Source organism: Oncorhynchus clarkii, chromosome 2 (assembly GCF_045791955.1).
Source record: "Oncorhynchus clarkii lewisi isolate Uvic-CL-2024 chromosome 2, UVic_Ocla_1.0, whole genome shotgun sequence".
Taxonomy (NCBI): domain Eukaryota; kingdom Metazoa; phylum Chordata; class Actinopteri; order Salmoniformes; family Salmonidae; genus Oncorhynchus; species Oncorhynchus clarkii.
The window spans coordinates 49387583-49406896 of NC_092148.1; the positions used below are offsets into that span (position 1 = coordinate 49387583).

The 19314-nt window shown below is 41.4% G+C and overlaps 2 protein-coding genes across 2 annotated transcripts; both read right to left on the reverse strand.

The window, feature by feature from the left end:
* Positions 1-12: 12 nt before the first annotated feature.
* Positions 13-5772, reverse strand: LOC139368878 (apoptosis-enhancing nuclease-like). The gene is made up of 4 exons (XM_071108336.1): positions 5701-5772; positions 4607-5353; positions 4132-4332; positions 13-2980 (listed from the first exon to the last, which is right to left on the reverse strand). Exons 2-4 carry the CDS (start codon positions 5339-5341, stop codon positions 2780-2782), a joined length of 1137 nt encoding a protein of 378 aa, XP_070964437.1. The 5' UTR covers positions 5342-5353; positions 5701-5772; the 3' UTR covers positions 13-2779.
* A 1937-nt stretch (positions 5773-7709) lies between these two features.
* LOC139368883 (protein disulfide-isomerase A3-like) lies at positions 7710-17499 on the reverse strand. Its single transcript, XM_071108350.1, has 13 exons — positions 17163-17499; positions 16055-16133; positions 15746-15863; positions 15520-15627; positions 15254-15383; positions 12470-12586; positions 12032-12157; positions 11580-11762; positions 9055-9163; positions 8673-8801; positions 8503-8582; positions 8321-8378; positions 7710-8176 (listed from the first exon to the last, which is right to left on the reverse strand). Exons 1-13 carry the CDS (start codon positions 17294-17296, stop codon positions 8072-8074), a joined length of 1476 nt encoding a protein of 491 aa, XP_070964451.1. The 5' UTR covers positions 17297-17499; the 3' UTR covers positions 7710-8071.
* Between the last annotated feature and the right edge of the window lie 1815 nt (positions 17500-19314).

Consider the following 19314-nt stretch of genomic DNA (forward strand, 5'->3'; position numbering starts at 1 on the left):
TTCTTATCCATATTTTTTGAACTGCATTGTTGGTTAAGGGCTCACGTGTAAGCATTTAACTGTAAGGCTGTAATACCTGTTGTATTCGGCGCATGTGACTAATAAAATTAAATTTGTCATCCAAAATATAGTTAACACCAGTGACAAAAAGGTAGCACTTGTACTTTATGTAATTTATTAATCTTAAAATGAAGGTGGCACGTTGATTTATAATGGTTAAGGGTTAACTATTATCTGACTAAGTTTTGGGTAAAAAAAAATATTTGAATTGTTGGCTCTTCAGAATCCACCACTTCCGTAGAATCACCCATTTAACACATTTGGGATGAATTGGAACGCCGACTTGCGAGCCAGGCCTAATCGGCCAACATCAGTGCCCGGCCTCACTAATGCTCTGGCGGCTGAATGGAAGCAAGTCTCCGCAGCCATGTTCCAACATCTACTGGAATGCTTTCCCAGTAGAGTTGAGGCTGTTATAGCAGCAAAGAAGGGACCACATCCACATTAATGCCCATGATTTTGAAATGAGATGTTTGACTAGCCGGTGTCCACATACACTACATGACCCAAAGTATCTTGCAGTATAAATCATGTATAGAGGTTCCAGAGAAAAGCTGATTATATGGAAGACTAGAGGACTTGCTGTACATTTGACATCACAGACGACTCTGAAACGAGATCGAAAGCTAAACTTGAGTTTGTTCCAAGTTTGCACTCCCACCTAGTGGAGAAAACGAACAAGTTGCTCATATTCAAGGCAAAAAAAAAGATGGATTCAGATCATATTAACACAGCGTTTGATCTGAAACATTTAGAGAAAAAAAGTGAAATTCCATGTTCGTGCAATGCTTTGGCACATCTATTTTGAAGTCCAGTTAAGAGTGGAGGTCGACCGATTAATTAGGGCCAATTTCAAGTTTTCATAACAATCGGCATTTTTGGACACTGATTGTGGACCATTTTTTTTACACCTAGGCAAGTCAGTTAAGAACACATTCTTATTTTCAGTGACGGACTAGGAACGGTGGGTTAACTGCCTTGTTCATGGGCAGAACGACAGATTTTTACCTTGTCAGGTCGGGGATTCGATCTTGCAACCTTCCGGTTACTAGTCCAACGCTCTAACCCCGTTTTACATTGCACTCCACAAGGAGACTGTGTGGCAGGCTGACTACCTGTTACGCGAGTGCAGCAAGAAGCCAAGGTTAAGTGCTAGCTCGCATTAAACTTATCTTTAAAAAAACGTAACATAATCACTAGTGAACAACACATGGTTGATGATATTACTAGTTTATCTAGCGTGTCATGCGTTGCATATAATCGATGCGGTGCCTGTTATTTTCTCATCGAATCAAACCCTACTTCGCCAAACGGGTGATGATTTAACAAGCGCATTCGCGAAAAAAAGCACTGTCGTTGCACGAATGTACATAACCATCAATGCCTTTCTTTAAAATCAATACACAAGTATATATTTTCAAACCTGCATATTTAGTTAATATTGCCTGCTAACATTAATTTATTTTAACTAGGGAAATTGTGTCACTTCTCTTGCGGAACGTGCAAGCAGTCAGGGTATGTGCAGCAGTTTGGGCCGCCTGGCTCGTTGCAAACTGTGAAGACCATTTATTCCTAACAAAGATCTAAATTAATTTGCCAGATTTGTACATAATTATGACATAACATTGAAGGAACCACCAGCTTTCATATGTTCTCATGTTCTGAGCAAGGAATTTAAACGTTAGCTTTTTTACATGGCACATATTGCACTTTTACTTTCTTCTCCAACACTTTGTTTTTGCATTATTTAAACCAAATTGAACATGTTTCATTATTTGATGTATTATATTAAGTCAAAATAAGTGTTCATTGTTCATTCAGTATTGTTGTAATTGTCATTACAAATAAATAAAATCGGCTGATTAATCGGTATCGGCTTTTTTTGGCCCTCCAATAATCAGTATTAAAAAGTAAAAATAATCGGCCGACCTCTAGTTAAGACAGTAAACATTTTCGTAAATTATTTTATTCCAATATATTGGTATCCAATTAGGGCACAGGCACAGCAGGGTCTTCATAGAACAGCAGCATAAAACATCAAGTTGGCAGTATGGTTCACTATTAGGTGACTGAAGGGGCAAAGGACCACTCACCGGGAGATACTGGTGTAATTTCATGCAAGAAAGCTTTAAATGGTGAGTTAAAGGAATACTTCAGGATTTTGCCGCAGAGGCCCATTATCTACTTCCAGAGTTCGATGAACCCATGGATAATAAAATTGTGTGTCCAGTATGAAGGAAGTTAACATTGGTTTGCAAAACTACCTTTTAACTGGTGTTATAACAAGGGCTGCTAGCAGATACCCATAGACTTCCAGGCATTGTTGTAATTATCCAAGTAGTAAGTTAAGCATGTGTTTCGTATCCGATTACCACTTTATCTACATGTTAAGTCAAACATGCTCAACATACACAAAAGACATATGGATGCAATGCATTCAAATAAATCCCATGTCATTGCATTTGTTCCAAGATTGACATTGAGCGACTGGATGTGTTGCCATGACCTTATCCCCTGTGGAAACTGTGGCTCCCACCATGAATGTGTACAACATCAGCTAATCAGATTCATTTAATATCACCTCTTTATCCACAAACTTCAGTTAATAGCCAGTCAGAAGAGCAGCTTGATATTGACTAAACCATACTGCCATGCTTGCCAAACTTGGATCATTTGACTTAAAACCCCTACCCCATGAACCCTCCTATACAGGCTTCTCTCAATGGCCATCATCGGTCAAGTCCTCTGGCCAGTACTGGTCCTGCATGTAGTGGTTTAAGGTAGCGGGGTCTGGGAGAATGCCTGTGCCTCGGTCCGTCATTCTCTCTCGCATGTCCTGTTCCCACTCCCCCTCCACGAGTTTATACAGGTCCAAGGAAGCCAGAGCATCCTCCACTGAACTGTGGCCCCTCCTTCCAACCTGTCAGGGACAAGACAAAGACCACGTGACATCAGATTCAAAATGACAAACGTTAAACGCCAATGACCAACCCAACACAGTCAAGACTCTTAACTTATCTAGGGTAGAGGGCAGCTTTTGGAATTTTGGATGAAAAGCATGCCCAAATTAAACTGCCTTGTACTCGGGCCCAGAAGATATATGCATATAATTAGTCGATTTGGATAGAAAACACGAAAGTTTCCAAAACTGTTAAAATAATGTCTGTGAGTATAACAGAACTGATTTGGCAGGCGAAAACCTGAGAAAAATCCATTCCGGAAGTAGGAATTTTTGTGTGTGTAGTTTTCTATTCAATGCCATTACAGTATCCATTGACTTAGGACTCAAATTGCAGTTCCTATGCCTTCCACTAGAAGTCACGTCTTTAGAAATTGTTTCAGGCTTGTATTCTGAACAATGAGGGAATAAGAGCAGTCTGAATGAGTGGACCCTGCCGTGTCACAGAGAGAGTGCCTTTCTTGTATACCTTTTAAATATGGACGATGTTATTGTCCGGTTGAAATATTATAGATCATTTAGGCTAAAAACAACCTGAGGATTGAATATAAACATTGTTTGACATGTTTCTATGAACTTTACGGATACAATTTGGATTTGTCGTCTGCCTGTTGTGACTGTGTTTGAGCCTGTGGATTACTGAATAAAAACTGAGGTTTTCAGATACAAAGAGACTTTATCGAACAAAAGGAACATTTATTGAATAAATGAATGTCTTCTGAGTGCAAACATGAAGATCAAAGGTACGGGATTAATTTTATCTCTATTTCTGGCTTGTTTAACTCTTCTACTTGGCTGGTTACTGTTTGTAATGATTTGTCTGATGGGCTATGTTCTCAAATAATTGTACGGTATGCTTTCGCCATAAAGCATTTTTTAAATTTGACACCATGGTTGGATTCACGAGAAGTTAATCTTTAAACCTATATTTTCTGAATTTTTATAATGAGTATTTCTGTATTTGAATTTGGCGCTCTGCAATCTCACTGGATGTTGGCCAGGTGGGACCCACATACCCTAGAGAGGTTAAGATATCCATCGATCTTTTCAGATCCCTAACCTCAGACGCTTTTAAAAACATGGTCACCAAACACACCGAGAGGAACGCTCACCTGTATTTTCCTGTTTAGGAGGCTGTTGGCCAGGATCTTGAGTGAGACGCAGCGCTTTGTGGGGAAGCCAGCCAGTCGCCTGAGCAGACGCATACCACTTGTGTCCCTGATCATGTGACCCGGGTGGTTGAAATCCAAGGCCCGGAAGTCGTTGTACAGAGCATGGCCGATCACCACTTTCCCATCCAGTATTCCTAGTATCTGGACCACAAAAGCAGACATAGTATTGGTGGCCATTATCAACAGGAACACACATAGAAGACAAATAGGAATAATCAAAGTATTAAACTAACCATAAACGGCTTCAAATTGCACATCTACTTTCCTTTGAGACCCTGGCTAGGTCCAGTTGGGATTTTTAGCATATAGACTACTGTAATCTTTGGTCCAGAAGTCACAAAGGAAATAATACTATTAAAAAGGCCAAATAGAACCAGACAATCTTGTGATGATTAGGGGTTAGTTCTCTTCTTACCTCTGTCCTAGCCTTGGGGAAGGGCAGAGCGTTCTGTAAATGGTGCCTCTGGATGCCACTCCAACGGGTCCTGTAGTCGGTCACAGCCTGGCACGGACGGATGTACTTATCGTAGAGGACATTGCCATGGTAATCTACCAAGCTGCAGCGTGCCAATTCACTAGTGCGCCCAGCCAGCCCTGTACCAACCATCTCGCAGTCCATTGCCACCACCGTGGTCGGGCACATGGTGAGGTAGGGAGAAGTGCGTCCACTAGCAGGAGGGCTGGCCTCAGACGAGAATCCACTGTCCACCTCCCATAGTTCACTCAGAGCGGCCCCAACCAGCTTTTTGCCTTCTGAAGTCTGCTGGTTGGCTACACGGTTGTCCCCAGAAGCAGCTATCGGTAAACCCTCTACTGTGGGGGGCAATGGCAGTCCAAATTTAGCAACATGAGTCCATGAGTCTATGGTTTTTAGAGTGCTATCAACTTCTAGACACGTGTGTCTCGCAGGTAATTTTATATGTTTTACTCTTTGGATAGTGTCCGGCGTTTTATTGTTTTCCTCTATCCTTTTTCTCTTATTGGAGATGTTATTCTTCTTTTGATGCTTCTTCCGTGCTCTGGCGTTCTCCACTGCACTGAGGAACATGGCTTTCCGGGATAAATATCTGTAGTTGTTGATAAGTCCCCAAGATTTGCGATGGGTTTTACTTCCAGTTGAAGTGCATGCTTCAAACATCGCTCTTTCCATGTAGTATCACATCTGCAACACACCTTTTAATTTATTTCATTGGCAAAAAACGAACAAAATGACTAAATTAGACTATAAGTTTAAGTTATGGCACAATAGCCAGAACTACCTACCACAATTGAGAAAACTAACAAATTCATGACTAAAGAGTAGAAATGATGCCAAAGATAGTGTCTAAATGTCACATCAGTCCGTGCTCCGGACCGCGTGTTACCAACGTGGCAAAATCCAATGAATAATCAAAATGTCGAAAAATAACATAATAAGGTAATTGCTTAGCTGTATGACATTGACTAACCAAAACATTATGCTAACGAATTAATACATAAATGACCTAAAGCATGGATAGCATACAGTACCTCTGCTGACACGTCCACCCGTCCCGAACACTCGACTGAACAAGCCCAGGCAAGGTTTACTGACTTGGCACTGATTGGCTCGTAGGCAAGTAAGCCCCGCCTTTGGCCTTTGTTCTCAACTTTGATTGGACCATAGTTAAACCAATCCTACCAATCAGAGAAAAATACCAACTCGTGGCCTGATGTGAGTCATTTCACAGAATAACTTCCAGGTTAACAAAAATGTGCTGAAAAAGCCCAAAAGATGCTGCCCCCTACTGGAGAGGAAAATCAGTTAATTCCAGCGTTCAAGTCTGATTCACACAGATTGGAACTCGGAGACATAGCAGCAGGAAGTAGGGGTACTGCAGCACCCCCCCCCAAAAGAAAATAAATTAATACAAAATATATTTTAGGGCAAAAATATTGTTTCACAATAGTAGTGCACTGGGCCTTTACAAGTCCTGTATTTTTATTTTCCAGGCAAGTAATTTAAGAACAAATTCTCATCTACAAAATTGCTTCCAACACTCAGCAAACTGGATGCAGTTTATCACAGTGCCATCCGTTTTGTCACTAAAGCGCCTTATACCACCCACCACTGCGACCTGTATGCTCTAGTCGGCTGGCCCTCGCTACATATTCGTCGCTAGACCCACTGGCTCCAGGTCATCTACAAGTCCATGCTAGGTAAAGCTCCGCCTTATCTCAGTTCACTGGTCACGATGGCAACACCCACCCGTAGCACGCGCTCCAGCAGGTGTATCTCACTGATCATCCCTAAAGCCAACACCTCATTTGGCCGCCTTTCGTTCCAGTTCTCTGCTGCCTGTGACTGAAACGAATTGCAAAAATCGCTGAAGTTGGGAGACTTTTATCTCCCTCACCAACTTCAAACATCTGCTATCTGAGCAGCTAACCGATCGCTGCAGCTGTACATAGTCTATCGGTACATAGCCCACCCATTTTTACCTACCTCATCCCCATACTGCACACCAATATCTCTACCTGTACATGACCATCTGATCATTTATCACTCGTGTTAATCTGCAAAATTGTAATTATTCGCCTACCTCCTCATGCCTTTTGCACACAATGTATATACTCTCCTTTTTTTCTGTGTTATTGACTTGTTAATTGTTTACTCCATGTGTTGTCTGTTCACACTGCTATGCTTTATCTTGGCCAGGTCGCAGTTGCAAATGAGAACTTGTTCTCAACTAGCCTACCTGGTTAAATAAAGGTGAAATAAAAATAAATAAAAAACAATGACGGGCTAGTTTGAGCAAGTGGGTTAACTGCCTTGTTCAGGTACAGAACGACAGATTTTTACCTTGTCAGCTCGGGGATTCAATTTAGCAACCATTTGGTTACTGGCCCAACGCTCTAACCTCTAGGCCACCTGCCACCCCAAACTGTATTAGCAGTTCGATATAGCAGTCTGTAGGCAGACCTTTGCCACCTAGGAAATGTGACAAGACCTTCTCATATAGTACTCAAATATAGTATAGTACTCTTACCCCTGCTCTTAACCATTCAGGTGCTTAATCTATGAATCAGTGGTCACAGAAGAATTTCACACCTCTGCTCAAAGATCAATGACATTATACAGCAACATCTGCAAAGCACAAACTGTTTTCACAAGAGGAAAATAAACCATTACACTCGACTTTGTTACAAAAGATAGTGCACACTGGTGTCTTTGGAAATGGCCTCTCATAATCAAGGCCGGTTTCCTGGAAACAGAATAAGCCTATTCCTGGACTAAAACAGCCTTTCAATGGAGTATCTCCATGGAGCATGTTTTTAGGTCAAGGAGTAAGCTATAAAAACATTAAAAGTGCAACATTCTATAGAATGGTCCTCTGTGGTTTTGAAGAATATGTTTTAGATCCTAATTACCATAAAATTCCTCAAGGAATTATATATTTTTTCTATTCTACTACTAGGGTCATACACAGCTTAATAATGTTCTATACACCCGACTGAAAACAGATACATTTCTCCATAAATTCAAATAAAAACATGAATTTTGTTTTGTGGGCCTTTTATTCCCAATCCTTCCAAAATGTACAAAAACGTGGTTAAAAATAAAATTACCATAACCACCCCGCTTTCAGAAAAAACTAAACAATAGATGACTGGAAATTGGTCTCAAACCAAAGTGCATCAGAGGTACAGACCAGGGGAAATAATCTCAATTTCAAAACTGTCCCTCTTTCCATACATTTTAAAATCAGGCAGGCCCTGGCCACCACCACCACCTTCCAGTGTTCCCAGAGCAGCAGGACCCAAGGGAGGGTTCAGAGCATTCTGTAGTTCACTAAAAATTGGAATATAATTTAGTTCCATCAGTGTTTCCCGCCTCTGAATGTTGGCTCCAGTTGAGCTTCTATAGCTCGGTCTGCTTCTTCTTGGACTTCTCTTCTTGAGCCACCAGAGGGTTGGTGGCCTCCCTCTTCAGGTAGGAGATAAAATCACTGACCTCGCGAGCACCCTGAAAAAAACAACATCAAACCCAGGTAAGCTGCTGCATCAACGTGAGACAATGAGGTCTAAATGGGAATATCCTTTCAGTCTTACATGAGCCAGATACTTTAACCCAAGGCGTATGTATATGTTATGTATACTCGGGACGAACCTCATATTTCTTTGGGCTCATTTTCTGTCCAGCTGGAGCAAAGAAGATGGTGGGAAATCTGAAACAGTGTTGGGGGGGCATGAAGATCAAGGTGTAACACAGACAGGACTTGTTTGACATGTAGGTCCTGTGTGTGTCAAGCACTTTCCAAATAGTTCTGACTTGGAAGACTTATCACTCACCCTCTGACTTCGTATTGAGATGGGACGTCATTGGCTGTGGCGTCCATCTTTGCGATGACAATGTTGGGATCACTGGACAGCTGTGAGGTAGGGGAGGGAAAGGGTTAGTCTCACGTGCCAATGTAGAATGGCCATGACATAGTCAAGATTTAAAAATCAGTAGCCCTTACCTTCTCTCCCAGCTCTTTCCACTTGGGCTCCAGGCTCTTGCAGTGGCCGCACCACGGGGCGTAGAACTCAATCAGCACGTCCTTTTCCTCGTTGTTCACAATGGCGTCAAAGTTCTCAGCCACCACAGTCTGGAGAACGGAGAAAAAAAAATTAAGTTAGCCTTGGTGAGAATGGTTTACACAGACAAACCTTGAGAAAACACGTGCTTTATTAAAAATGGCGTAAACTAGGGGAATCTCTCAAACAGCACAACATAAACCTAGGCCCTCCCCCCCAACACACTGCTCTCATTGGAAATCATTGAGTTGCTGTGTTTCTCCCCCAGGTTTGGGAGCACCCACCCTTAACCACTTGCAATTTCAGTCTCAAGTGCTGACTCACCTTGACGGGGCCGTCATTGTTCTCAGGGCTGGGCTCAGACTTGAGGTAACGCTTCAGCTTGCCGTCAAAGTAGTCCTGCAGGAAACGCTCCAGGGCCTTGCCGTCACGTCTGTGGAAGACCAAGACATTGGACTGAATCAGTAGGGAATAGCATGTGGGGAAATAAAACCCAGACACAGGACGTTTCTACTTCCACCGAGGTCATCAAGACCCATTAGTGCTTCTATATTGGGTGGAAAGTGTACATGATATCCTTTGCCACAGAGTTTAAATGTCACAAATTTGGCTCCAAAAGCCCCAAGTGCTTTTTAGCATTCTTCAAGGGTCGCTTGAAATATTAATGGAATTCAATGGCAGGTTGTACTCACTGTTACGTGAAGGTGATGAGTGTGTGTGAATTCCCTAGGTAAATTACAGGTAGATCAATAAACTCATAACCACTAAATCATTAACCAGTCTGTCACCCTAGAGCTGGAACGATACAACGAAAAATTAGACATACACATTGTCTTCCTCTTGCCAAAGCATTTTGGCTTACATTGGTCATTTTGATCCACAACGTTCCTGTAGATTGTTCTAAAAACCATTATTTGGTCAACAGTAATAGCCTATGCATTATGTTGATTCCTGCTACGAAAGTATCTGTTAAGTTCATGTTTTAAGTATCCCTATATTTCTGTTATTACGGGGCTATCACTGTCAAGAGTGCGCCTGCACGGGAAGTTTGGTTGTTGATGACCTAGCCTTGAGTGGAATGGCTACCTTGTAGTGTGTTCATACGGTATAGTAAACTTTGTTAAACTGGAACCTTGTTGTGTCATTTCGAGTTAACAGTATCTACCTGTCCCTGTCGGCTGCTGACGCTCACTCCCTCGCCCCACTGTGCACAAAGACGAGGGAGCGATGCATTTTGAGAACCCCAAGCATACAGTGCCTTCAGAAGATATTCACAACCCTGGACTTTTTCCACATGTTGGTGTGTTACAAAGTGAGATTAAAAATGGATTTAGTCGTTTGTCAACGATCAACACAAAATACTCATGGGGGGAAAAAAATCAAATTGATGTTACATTTTTTTTTGATTACATAAATATTCAACCCCCTGAATCAATCATGTTAAAATCACCTTTGGCAGCATTAAGTCTTTCTGGGTAAGTCTCTAAGAGCTTTCCACACCTGGATTGTGCAACATTTGCCCATTATTCTTTTCAAAAATCTTCAAGCCCTGTCAAATTGGTTGTTGATCATTGCTAGACAACCATTTTTCAGGTTTTGCTATAGTTGACGAAAATCTAACTCAGCCACTCAGGAACATTCATGGTCCTCTTGGTAAGCAACTCCAGTGTAGATTTGGCCGTGTGTTTTATGTTATTATCCTACTGAAAGGTGAATTCATCTCCCAGTGTCTGGTGGAAAGCAGACTGAACCAGGTTTTCCTCTAGGATTTTGCCTGTGCTTAGCTCTATTTCGTTTATTTTTTTATCCTGAAAAACTCCCCCTTAACGATTACAGGCACACAAACACGATGCAGCCACCACTATGCCGGGAAATATGGAGAGGTACTCAGTAATGTGCTGTAGCAGATGTTCCCCAAACATAACACTGTATTCAGGACAAAATTCAGGCTGCAACAACAAAACGTGGAAAAAGTCAAGGTGGTGTGAATACTTTGAAGGCATTGTATGACCGTTGCTCAAAATGCTATTGCGGGAAAAAGACAGAAAAACGACTGTCGTTCTAGTTACAGAGGGGAGTGTAACAGCTTTCCTGAGAGTACATCATACATGCCTCACCTCATAATACTAATTTCATGGCGCCACTTTACAGCCGGAGTAGGCTGTAGTGTGGTATGGTGTTGATGTGCCGCGGAGCACATCGCTCACAGTGAATAGCCCTGCATCAAGTAGCCTAGCCCTGGACAATGTTTTTGTAGGACATTAGCCTACATTTACTGAGAGAGTCAGAAATTAAGCAGCAATACCATATTTTAGATTTAGCAATCTAGCTAAGTGTTTTGAGTTCCCACTTCCTCGGGTGGTCAATAATATGTCCCTTAGGCCAATGTGCACAAAGACGTCAGCAAATTCTCTGAGGAGTCGAAAAATACATAGATTATTCTGGATCAATTTTGACAGGTTGCACATAATATCAATGATGCATTTCCTAGATCAAAGAGTTTACTTTTTTTTTAATCATAGGCCACCATCTCAGTTGTCTTGTCACTGGGAAGAAAATGTAAAAAAAAAAAAAAAAATTAAATTAAAAAAATAATAATAAAACTCTAGAGCCCTGCTGCTTGTAATGTAAAGCAACTGTCAGTTAAATGTTATGGTATTTGTTGTTATCGAGCAAAAGTTACATTTATCGCGATATGGACAAAGTTAAGCTCTAGCACCCCCCCCCCCCCCCAAAAAACATTGGAATTTATCGCATTTGTGTCTATATCGCCCAGTTCTACGTCACCCTAACCTAAGAGATACCATGTCCGAAGTGCCATTTTGAGTTGCATGGTGAGTGACACTTACGAGAACTCCTCAGCCATGACGTATTTGTCTCCCTTGGCAGTGCGGATGCCGACCACGGGCAGCTCTCCGGAGCTGGCATCCAGGCCCATCTCAGAGATGTCGTGGCTGAAGCTGTTCTTGCTGGCCACGGCAAAGTTCAGCGTTTTCCCCTGGTCCAGGAAGCTCTTGGCCACCTTCATTACCCTATAGACAGCAAGAGAGAGGGAGCTGGGTTCATACAACAATGCTTTGGAACATTTTGTCATGGATCCCAAAGAGTCCACTTGTATGCAAATCTGTTGCAAATCTCCATTGAACATGCTTTTCCCCATCAGTGTCCAGGAAACCAGAATTCAGAGTAAACTTGTACCTCATTTTGTGTAGTCTTGGGAACTGACAGCTAGAGAAAATACACTAAGGCACACAAAGGAGGTTCCCTCCTGGGAGTAAGTGTTATTTATTAGGGACCCTACCGGTTCCTCCAGTAGTTGGAGCCTTTGGGGTTCTTCTCATAGTCCACATCATAGTAGGCCACCAGCAGGTCCTTGTCCTTCATTTGGTCCTTATTGTCATCAGTCATGTGGGGGCACATTCCAAAGCTGATGGAGAAAAAAAATAATTATATCAGTGTAAGAGGTAAAACTCGTTTCATTAATGTCAGCATCCAAAATGCAGTGTAAAAGATGTACAACTTGTTAAAAATATGTCACCATCTCAACCATCTCGACTGTGGGATTGAAAAAAAATAAAAAAAAATAAGGGCTGCTCTTCACAGAGAAATTGGACTTAACTGGCCCATGAATCTCAGAAGAATTCATTAAATACACCAACAACAAAAATCAATTCAAACTGCCTATGCTTTTTTACTGCTGGCAACACGAGGGAGAACGTTTTGAGGTGGTAAAACTCACATGTTGTCCTGGACAAACTTCTTGATCATGGCATTGGTGAACTTGTCCTCACTGAACTTGATACTGCTCTCTTCAAATTTGTTGCTGAGGCGTGCTGGACGGAACAGAATGATTCCCCTGCAATAAAACAGAACACAAGCAGTCAGATCGAGAGACAAGGACACTCAAACATAATCTATGAACTGATACACAAAAACACCGGATTCAACATGTTTGAGTTTTTCTATATAAAGTATACAAAATTCTCGCAACCAATGGAATTATATATATATATATATATATATATACAGTGCCTTGCGAAAGTATTCGGCCCCCTTGAACTTTGCGACCTTTTGCCACATTTCAGGCTTCAAACAGGCTTTTTTTGTGAAGAATCAACAACAAGTAGGACACAATCATGAAGTGGAACGACATTTATTGGATATTTCAAACTTTTTTAACAAATCAAAAACTGAAAAATTGGGCGTGCAAAATTATTCAGCCCCTTTACTTTCAGTGCAGCAAACTCTCTCCAGAAGTTCAGTGAGGATCTCTGAATGATCCAATGTTGACCTAAATGACTAATGATGATAAATACAATCCACCTGTGTGTAATCAAGTCTCCGTATAAATGCACCTGCACTGTGATAGTCTCAGAGGTCCGTTAAAAGCGCAGAGAGCATCATGAAGAACAAGGAACACACCAGGCAGGTCCGAGATACTGTTGTGAAGAAGTTTAAAGCCGGATTTGGATACAAAAAGATTTCCCAAGCTTTAAACATCCCAAGGAGCACTGTGCAAGTGATAATATTGAAATGGAAGGAGTATCAGACCACTGCAAATCTACCAAGACCTGGCCGTCCCTCTAAACTTTCAGCTCATACAAGGAGAAGACTGATCAGAGATGCAGCCAAGAGGCCCATGATCACTCTGGATGAACTGCAGAGATCTACAGATGAGGTGGGAGACTCTGTCCATAGGACAACAATCAGTCGTAAATTGCACAAATCTGGCCTTTATGGAAGAGTGGCAAGAAGAAAGCCATTTCTTAAAGATATCCATAAAAAGTGTCGTTTAAAGTTTGCCACAAGCCACCTGGGAGACACACCAAACATGTGGAAGAAGGTGCTCTGGTCAGATGAAACCAAAATTGAACTTTTTGGCAACAATGCAAAACGTTATGTTTGGCGTAAAAGCAACACAGCTGAACACACCATCCCCACTGTCAAACATGGTGGTGGCAGCATCATGGTTTGGGCCTGCTTTTCTTCAGCAGGGACAGGGAAGATGGTTAAAATTGATGGGAAGATGGATGGAGCCAAATACAGGACCATTCTGGAAGAAAACCTGATGGAGTCTGCAAAAGACCTGAGACTGGGACGGAGATTTGTCTTCCAACAAGGCAATGATCCAAAACATAAAGCAAAATCTACAATGAAATGGTTCAAAAATAAACATATCCAGGTGTTAGAATGGCCAAGTCAAAGTCCAGACCTGAATCCAATCGAGAATCTGTGGAAAGAACTGAAAACTGCTGTTCACAAATGCTCTCCATCCAACCTCACTGAGCTCGAGCTGTTTTGCAAGGAGGAATGGGAAAAAATTTCAGTCTCTCGATGTGCAAAACTGATAGAAACATACCCCAAGCGACTTACAGCTGCAATCGCAGCAAAAGGTGGCGCTACAAAGTATTAATTTAAGAGGGCTGAATAATTTTGCACGCCCAATTTTTCAGTTTTTGATTTGTTAAAAAAGTGTGAAATATCTAATAAATGTCGTTCCACTTCATGATTGTGTCCCACTTGTTGTTGATTCTTCACAAAAAAATACAGTTTTATATCTTTATGTTTGAAGCCTGAAATGTGGCAAAAGGTCGCAAAGTTCAAGGGGGCCGAATACTTTCGCAAGGCACTGTATGTATATATATATATATATGAATCATTAGATCATTTGTTTTGTCCATATGTAGCTTGTTTTTGGTCACAGGTTCAGGAATGGCTGAAGAATTGCAACAATTACCTGGAGCCAACTCTGTAAAGAGCACCGCTGGGTGATTTGAAAAGTCATAGTCACACATGCTCTGAGCAAAAATTGTTCCATTTCATTTACAATCTGTAGAAACTATGCGCCTAGAAAGGTTCAGAACTTTAGTGAATCACAGCTGATTAATATATAGCAAATAATCTGGATGGTATTCAGAGATAGGAGGGGTTGAGGGTAACTGAAGGATGAGACTGAAGGATGAAACAAAATAACTAATGTTGTCAGGGTCTGAGAATATGAAATATACTTATTCATGTCACTGAGGGAGAGAGGGTCACGTTAAGGGAGAAATAAAAAGTGAATGGCCCGTACCACTTAGTGTGCTGCCTAGCAGTAAAGACAATGTTTTTACAGATGTGTAAGTGGACACTCAGCCTAGGAGGAAGGGTTAAATATCAGTGCTTGTGTGAAAAGGTTTGTGTCTAATGCAGCTGTATCGATCCTCTGGGAAGAATAAACTTGGTTGAGCTTTCATAGCGTCCATTGAGTTTTTTACTCTGAGAATTAGAACCTAACAATGTAAAATATGGTGTTTGTAAAATGTATATAGTATGTATGAGCTGGAAGTAGAAGCCTAAGTGTTGTTGTGCATTAGTTTACTCCAACTAGGGGAGGGGTTAGGGAAATATAATAACACACAAATATATGGGGAATTGGAAATGATACAGACAATTATATTGGTAGAAGCCACAATCTGCAATATTAAAGCTGGTCTACCCTCGGGGTAAGTGGAGAAAACACAATGTTAAGAGCAGCACTCACTCTCCCTCCACGCCATGCTTCTGGAGAAGCTCCCCAGAGTTGGTGTGTGCAAAGCGGAAGGACTCTCGGAGGGCACTGGCCGACTTAAGGAACTCTGCTTGGGCTGGGCTTCCACCGTCAGCAAAGAAACCTGGACAGGACAAACACAGGAAATATGCCATACAGTCAAATATGATTGACAACAAAGGAAAAAGTTGAAAAACTTTACTCTGTCATTTAGTTTTGTTTATTTATTGAAGAGGTCAACTTCCAAAGGCTTAACCTACCCACAACACTTGCGTCACGGTCTCCGACATACTTCGTAAAATCTGCCTCGGTCTTGAGCTCTACGGAAGATGGGCCAGCCTGCTTCTTTAGATGGCTCACAATCCCATCTGACAGAGAGAGAGACCATTGAAATACCTGGTCAAAACATGCAATAGGTGACAGGCATGTATTATGCTTTTGTATCTAAGCGTATCAGACTTAACACGGCATGTTAAGTCCAAATACCTGCCGTTCTGGGCCCATCGTAGGCACCGGCATCCTCTCCGTCTTTGAAGATCTTCAGTGTTGGGTAACCGCTAACTCCGTACTTCTGGCACACATTGTTTTGGACCGTGCAGTCGACCTAAAGCACAATGACAGGTGGCCATTACTTAGTGAATGTGACAAAGAGCACAAACTAGGTGACTAACTCAGTTTATAAACCTTGTAGACATGGCTGTCTTTACAGGAGTATGGAGATTTCACACAACCGGTTGTAATCCAAAGGTAACATTTTAATGTACAAAAGGTAGGTGCATTAAGTGACTAAAGTACCTTGGCCAATGCGACAATGCCTTTCAGACGCGTTGCTGCCACCTCAAACTCCGGAGCTAGCCGTTTACAATGGCCACACCTAAGGGACACACAAGTGAGGTAAACTGAGATCAGTAAAACAAAAGCTTGACCCTTATGTTGCTGTTAATAATCCATTCAGAACTTAGTTTGAAATCTAGAGGATGGGTGGGCTTTAAAAGCAGGTGGAATTTGATACCACCGTGATGGATTAAATGGATGGGTGTAAATTAACGTTTTAATAAACGCAGCCGCAATGTTGAGGAAAAAAGAAATCCACATTATTGCTGGAAAATACAAATCTGTGAATGAAGTTATCAAATATTAACTATCTTGAAAAGGATAGATGGTTCTGATCACCCGATGAAGTCTTGTTCAAGTTTGACAGCATTGAACTACCTGCTAACTGTTCTGGGGACCAATCAGGAGTAGCCACCCAAACTTCACTGGCCAATCATAAGGTTACAAAAGTGGTATGCCAAGCTCCCACGTTAGGTGTTTTTAAACCCATTTTAGCTCGCTTATAGCCTCCAAGTTAAACTTGAGAGGTAGACAAGTTACATTTGAGGAAACTCATGCTCAACCTGAAACTCTACGAAATAAAATTATATTTTCTATTATATGAAACATTGTGGCTTGCCAGGCCACATCCAAAGTAGCCAACTTAGTTACATACTAACTGTGTCCATTCTGAGACACCCAGCTAGCTAGTATAACATATGATATTTGATAACGAGCAACGCTATGTAGCCAGCAAAGTGCATGTAAGAAATAATTTGACATTCACTTCCTAGCAAATGTTATGAGTTAACCATTAAGTAGGTAACGTTAACGTTAGAAAAGTGTTTGTTTCCTCAACCAGCTAACGTTAATACATATAGTTAGCTAGCAGCTAGCTAACAGTTAGTTGACACCCAGAGTCAACTATTTAATTCTATAGAGCGTTAACTATTCTTTTTTTGTGTGTATGTATTCCTCTTGCGCGAGTTACTGGACAATAGAGCTAGCTAACAGTGTATATTCACTGGAGACAAAATTGTAACAATTTAGCCTCAACATGTAGTTAACTATGCGTTTCTGTAGACCTTACCATGGCGCAAAGAATTCCACTAGAATCATCCCGTGATCTCCAATTTTACTGTCGAAATCATCATCAGAGAACTCTATCACATCACTCGCCCGGGCAGCCCCGGCGAGAACAATGAAAAAAAACAATTTCAACATTGCAAAACTTGCCAAAATAGGAGCAAATTCAAATTTAAACGCCGTTTTTTTTTTGGAAACCCTCCTAATGTGATAATGTGCTAGGCCCAATGTTGGAGGCACTTGTGGAAAGAGAAAGAGAAAGGGCTATTAGTGGAGATGGTAAGGATGTGAATGACTGCGCTGCTAAACAAAGTGTGGCATCTCACCATTGGATTTTGAACAGCGTCATACTGTCTGAATCAGCCAATAAGAGTCAGGCACATATGATTTCCTTGTTCACTACCAATCCCCATTCATCCCCTTTATTTAATTTAAATCGCAAAAATGATACTGATAATATTGATTACAGACTTCAATTAATCTAAATACAGTACAACGAACGTTATTTGTTGTGGGAAAAATATAAATCACAGATATTAAAATAGTATGCATTATAATGTTCATTGCTTATTCATTACTATTGATACATTGTGTCTTTCTTTCCAAACAAAAATGTTCTGTGTCAGATGATACAATACTTTTTACATGTATTAATCACTACAGTATTTTGAATTAAGAGCCTGACAGAGTTGATTGATTTATGGAGTTACAGACAACGTAATAACAGGTGAGAGATTACGTTGTAGAACGATTATACTGTTGTGACATCACACATAGTAAAATACCATTTCGATTTATGACACATTTGTGTCCTGTTGAAGAGAACATTTCAGTCATGTCAAACTGCTTTGGTGAAATCATGTCAAACTGCTTTGGTGAAATCATGTCAAACTTCTTTCGTTTTGCTTAGCTGAACGATATTCATATAGACAAATGGGGACACAGGTAAGTAATAATTTAACAATCCTTTTTTTTTTCACCTTTATTTAACCAGGTAGGCTAGTTGAGAACAAATTCTCATTTGCAACTGCGACCTGGCCAAGATAAAGCATAGCAGTGTGAACAGACAACACAGAGTTACACATGGAGTAAACAATTAACAAGTCAAAAACACAGTAGAAAAAAGAGAGTCTATATACATTGTGTGCAAAAGGCATGAGGAGGTAGGCGAATAATTACAATTTTGCAGATTAACACTGGAGTGATAAATTATCAGATGGTCATGTACAGGTAGAGATATTGGTGTGCAAAAGAGCAGAAAAGTAAATAAATATAAACAGTATGGGGATGAGGTAGGTAAAATTGGGTGGGCTATTTATCGATAGACTATGTACAGCTACAGCAATCGGTTAGCTGCTCAGATAGCAGATGTTTGAAGTTGGTGAGGGCGATTTTTCAGCGATTTTTGCAATTCGTTCCAGTCACAGGCAGCAGAGAACTGGAACGAAAGGCGACCAAATGAGGTGTTGGCTTTAGGAATGATCAGTGAGATACACCTGCTGGAGTGCGTGCTACGGGTGGGTGTTGCCATCGTGACCAGTGAACTGAGATAAGGCGGAGCTTTACCTAGCATGGACTTGTAGATGACTTGGAGCTAGTGGGTCTGGCGACGAATATGTAGCGAGGGCCAGCCGACTAGAGCATACAGGTCGCAGTGGTGGGTGGTATAAGGTGCTTTAGTAACAAAACGGATGGCACTGTGATAAACTGCATCCAGTTTGCTGAGTAGAGTATTGGAAGCTATTTTGTAGATGACATCGCCAAAGTCGAGGATCGGTAGGATAGTCAGTTTTACTAGGGTAAGTTTGGCGGAGTGAGTGAAGGAGGCTTTGTTGTGGAATAGAAAGCCGACTCTAGATTTGATTTTAGATTGGAGATGTTTGATATGAGTCTGGAAGGAGAGTTTACAGTCTAGCCAGACACCTAGGTACTTATAGATGTCCACATATTCTAGGTCAGAACCATCCAGGGTGGTGATGCTAGTCGGGCGTGCGGGTGCAGGCAGCAAACGGTTGAAAAGCATGCATTTGGTTTTACTAGCGTTTAAGAGCAGTTGGAGGCCACGGAAGGAGTGTTGCATGGCATTGAAGTTCATTTGGAGGTTAGATAGCACAGTGTCCAAGGACGGGCCGGAAGTATACAGAATGGTGTCGTCT

Excerpts from the sequence above, each read along its gene's own strand:
- LOC139368878 (XM_071108336.1), bottom strand. The coding sequence starts at position 5,341 with ATGGAAAGAGCGATGTTTGAAGCATGCACTTCAACTGGAAGTAAAACC. Across the intron at positions 4,333-4,606 it reads TCCCCAAGGCTAGGACAGAG|ATACTAGGAATACTGGATGG; the intron begins GTAAGAAGAGAA and ends TTTGTGGTCCAG. Across the intron at positions 2,981-4,131 it reads TCCTAAACAGGAAAATACAG|GTTGGAAGGAGGGGCCACAG; the intron begins GTGAGCGTTCCT and ends TGTCCCTGACAG.
- LOC139368883 (XM_071108350.1), bottom strand. The coding sequence starts at position 17,296 with ATGTTGAAATTGTTTTTTTTCATTGTTCTCGCCGGGGCTGCCCGGGCG. Across the intron at positions 15,384-15,519 it reads CCGTGACGCAAGTGTTGTGG|GTTTCTTTGCTGACGGTGGA; the intron begins GTAGGTTAAGCC and ends TGTCCTGTCCAG. Across the intron at positions 8,177-8,320 it reads TGAGCCCAAAGAAATATGAG|GGTGCTCGCGAGGTCAGTGA; the intron begins GTTCGTCCCGAG and ends TGTTTTTTTCAG.